Source organism: Haplochromis burtoni, unplaced genomic scaffold, assembly GCF_018398535.1.
Source record: "Haplochromis burtoni strain Fernald_Lab_line unplaced genomic scaffold, NCSU_Asbu1 Contig_942, whole genome shotgun sequence".
NCBI classification, from domain to species: domain Eukaryota; kingdom Metazoa; phylum Chordata; class Actinopteri; order Cichliformes; family Cichlidae; genus Haplochromis; species Haplochromis burtoni.
The window spans coordinates 34,672-36,220 of NW_024583303.1; the positions used below are offsets into that span (position 1 = coordinate 34,672).

General features: G+C 45.1%; 1 protein-coding gene across 6 annotated transcripts in view; it reads left to right on the top strand.

Moving 5' to 3' along the window:
- Positions 1-1,549, top strand: part of LOC102309307 (type II inositol 3,4-bisphosphate 4-phosphatase) — a 59,222-nt gene that overhangs the window by 1,243 nt on the left and 56,430 nt on the right. For 4 of the 6 annotated variants that reach the window (XM_042216156.1, XM_005951160.2, XM_042216154.1 and 1 more), the window contains exons 3-7: positions 410-468; positions 556-637; positions 726-923; positions 1,203-1,250; positions 1,402-1,508. In XM_042216156.1, coding sequence (XP_042072090.1) covers positions 410-468; positions 556-637; positions 726-923; positions 1,203-1,250; positions 1,402-1,508 — 494 coding nt within the window. Of the gene's footprint in view, positions 1-98; positions 303-409; positions 469-531; positions 638-725; positions 924-1,202; positions 1,251-1,401; positions 1,509-1,549 lie in introns of those variants that run through there. The other 2 variants (XM_042216158.1, XM_042216157.1) reach the window with 2 other exon arrangements.

Sequence of the window (1,549 nt, forward strand, 5' to 3'; positions counted from 1 at the left end):
ATCTTCTGTTCTATTTTGTTCTCTTTTATCTTTTGCCTCTCATCTTCATTTTCTTATTTTTTCTCTTTAATTATCGTCTTTATTTTTTTACTAGTTCTCTTTTTTGATCTTTAGTTCTGTTTTTTGTATCCTGCTCTCTCATGTTTCTGTCGTTTTCTTCTCCTTTGTTTTGTGTCTCTTTTCTCTTCTGCTCTGCAGTCATCTTCGTCTGTTTCCATCTCCTGCCTGAGTCACTCTAACTTTACTTCCTGGAACCTCTGAGTCTCCACCGGTAGAACAGTTTCCTGACTCACAATCTAAAGGTCATGAAAGAAAACGCTGTTATTTAACACGTTCTGCAGAGCTCCCATTAGACAGATTTTTCCATCTTAGTGTTCAGAAATCTGTGAGCCGTTCTGTGCTTTCACAGGTCTCACAGAGCGGTTCTGCCGTCTGAGAGGAAACCTGCTGTTCATCCTGAAGAAGCAGGTGAGAGTCAACATAGAGACCCCAAGAAAACCAGGAAACGTGTCTTTTTGTTCTTTATTAAAGAGAAAACGTGAAACTTTAACACAGGCTGGTGAGCTGGAGGAGGTGTTGCTGCTGGAGAGATGTAACGTCATGAAGCTTCCACACAATAGCAGACGGCTGGCTGTCAGTACGTAACACACGCACAAACACACATTAACGAACCTTTTCGCATACTATGTGAGCACAGTAAAATGTGTTAGTGTGTGTGTGTTGAGGCTTTGAGAGCGGCGACCCTCCCGTGTTCCTGCAGTCGAGCAGCTCTGCAGAGTGCACGTCATGGCTCATCAGCCTGAGAGACGCCAACATCGAGGAGCTGAGGAGACGCATCACACACCTGCGCACGCTCATTAACACTCACACGCAGGAACACACACAAACCACCACGGATAGCCCTGACAATGATGGAGGTGCAGGTGAGCATGTCGGTCAAAGAAGTTTTTCTTGTTTTAATTCAGTGTCAAAGAGACATTATACTTTTTATTTTATTTATTGCTGCTCACATGACCTGAACCCAGATAAGCAGTGGACAAATCCATCCATCCATTCTCGTCCACTAATCCTTATCAGGGTTGTGGTTGGGCTGGAGCCTATCCCAGCTGCCACAGGGTTTATAAAAATAGCACATGGATGTGTGTTAAACTAACAGGTTTGAATAGTTCACAGCTGATGTAATGCTGCTCTGTGGCCACCAGGTGGAGCAGAAACTGCTGCTACAGTATCTCCGCTGCACCTGACAGTGGGTATGTCCACGCGCACACACACACACACACACACACACACACACACTCACACACACACTGTTAAAGCTTTCATTTATAACACTGCTGATTTTCTGTGTCATACCCTGTGTTTCTGTTCCTTACGTCTTTCCCACGGCCCTTCTTCTCTCAGAGTGTCACGGTCTGGATATCATCAGAGACAAAATCCAGATTCACATCTCTGTCATCGACACACACACTCACACAGTCAGGAAGCACTGCAGCGCAGAGATAGCAGAGGTACACACAGACACACACACAGACTGCCAAGTCCTGTTCTT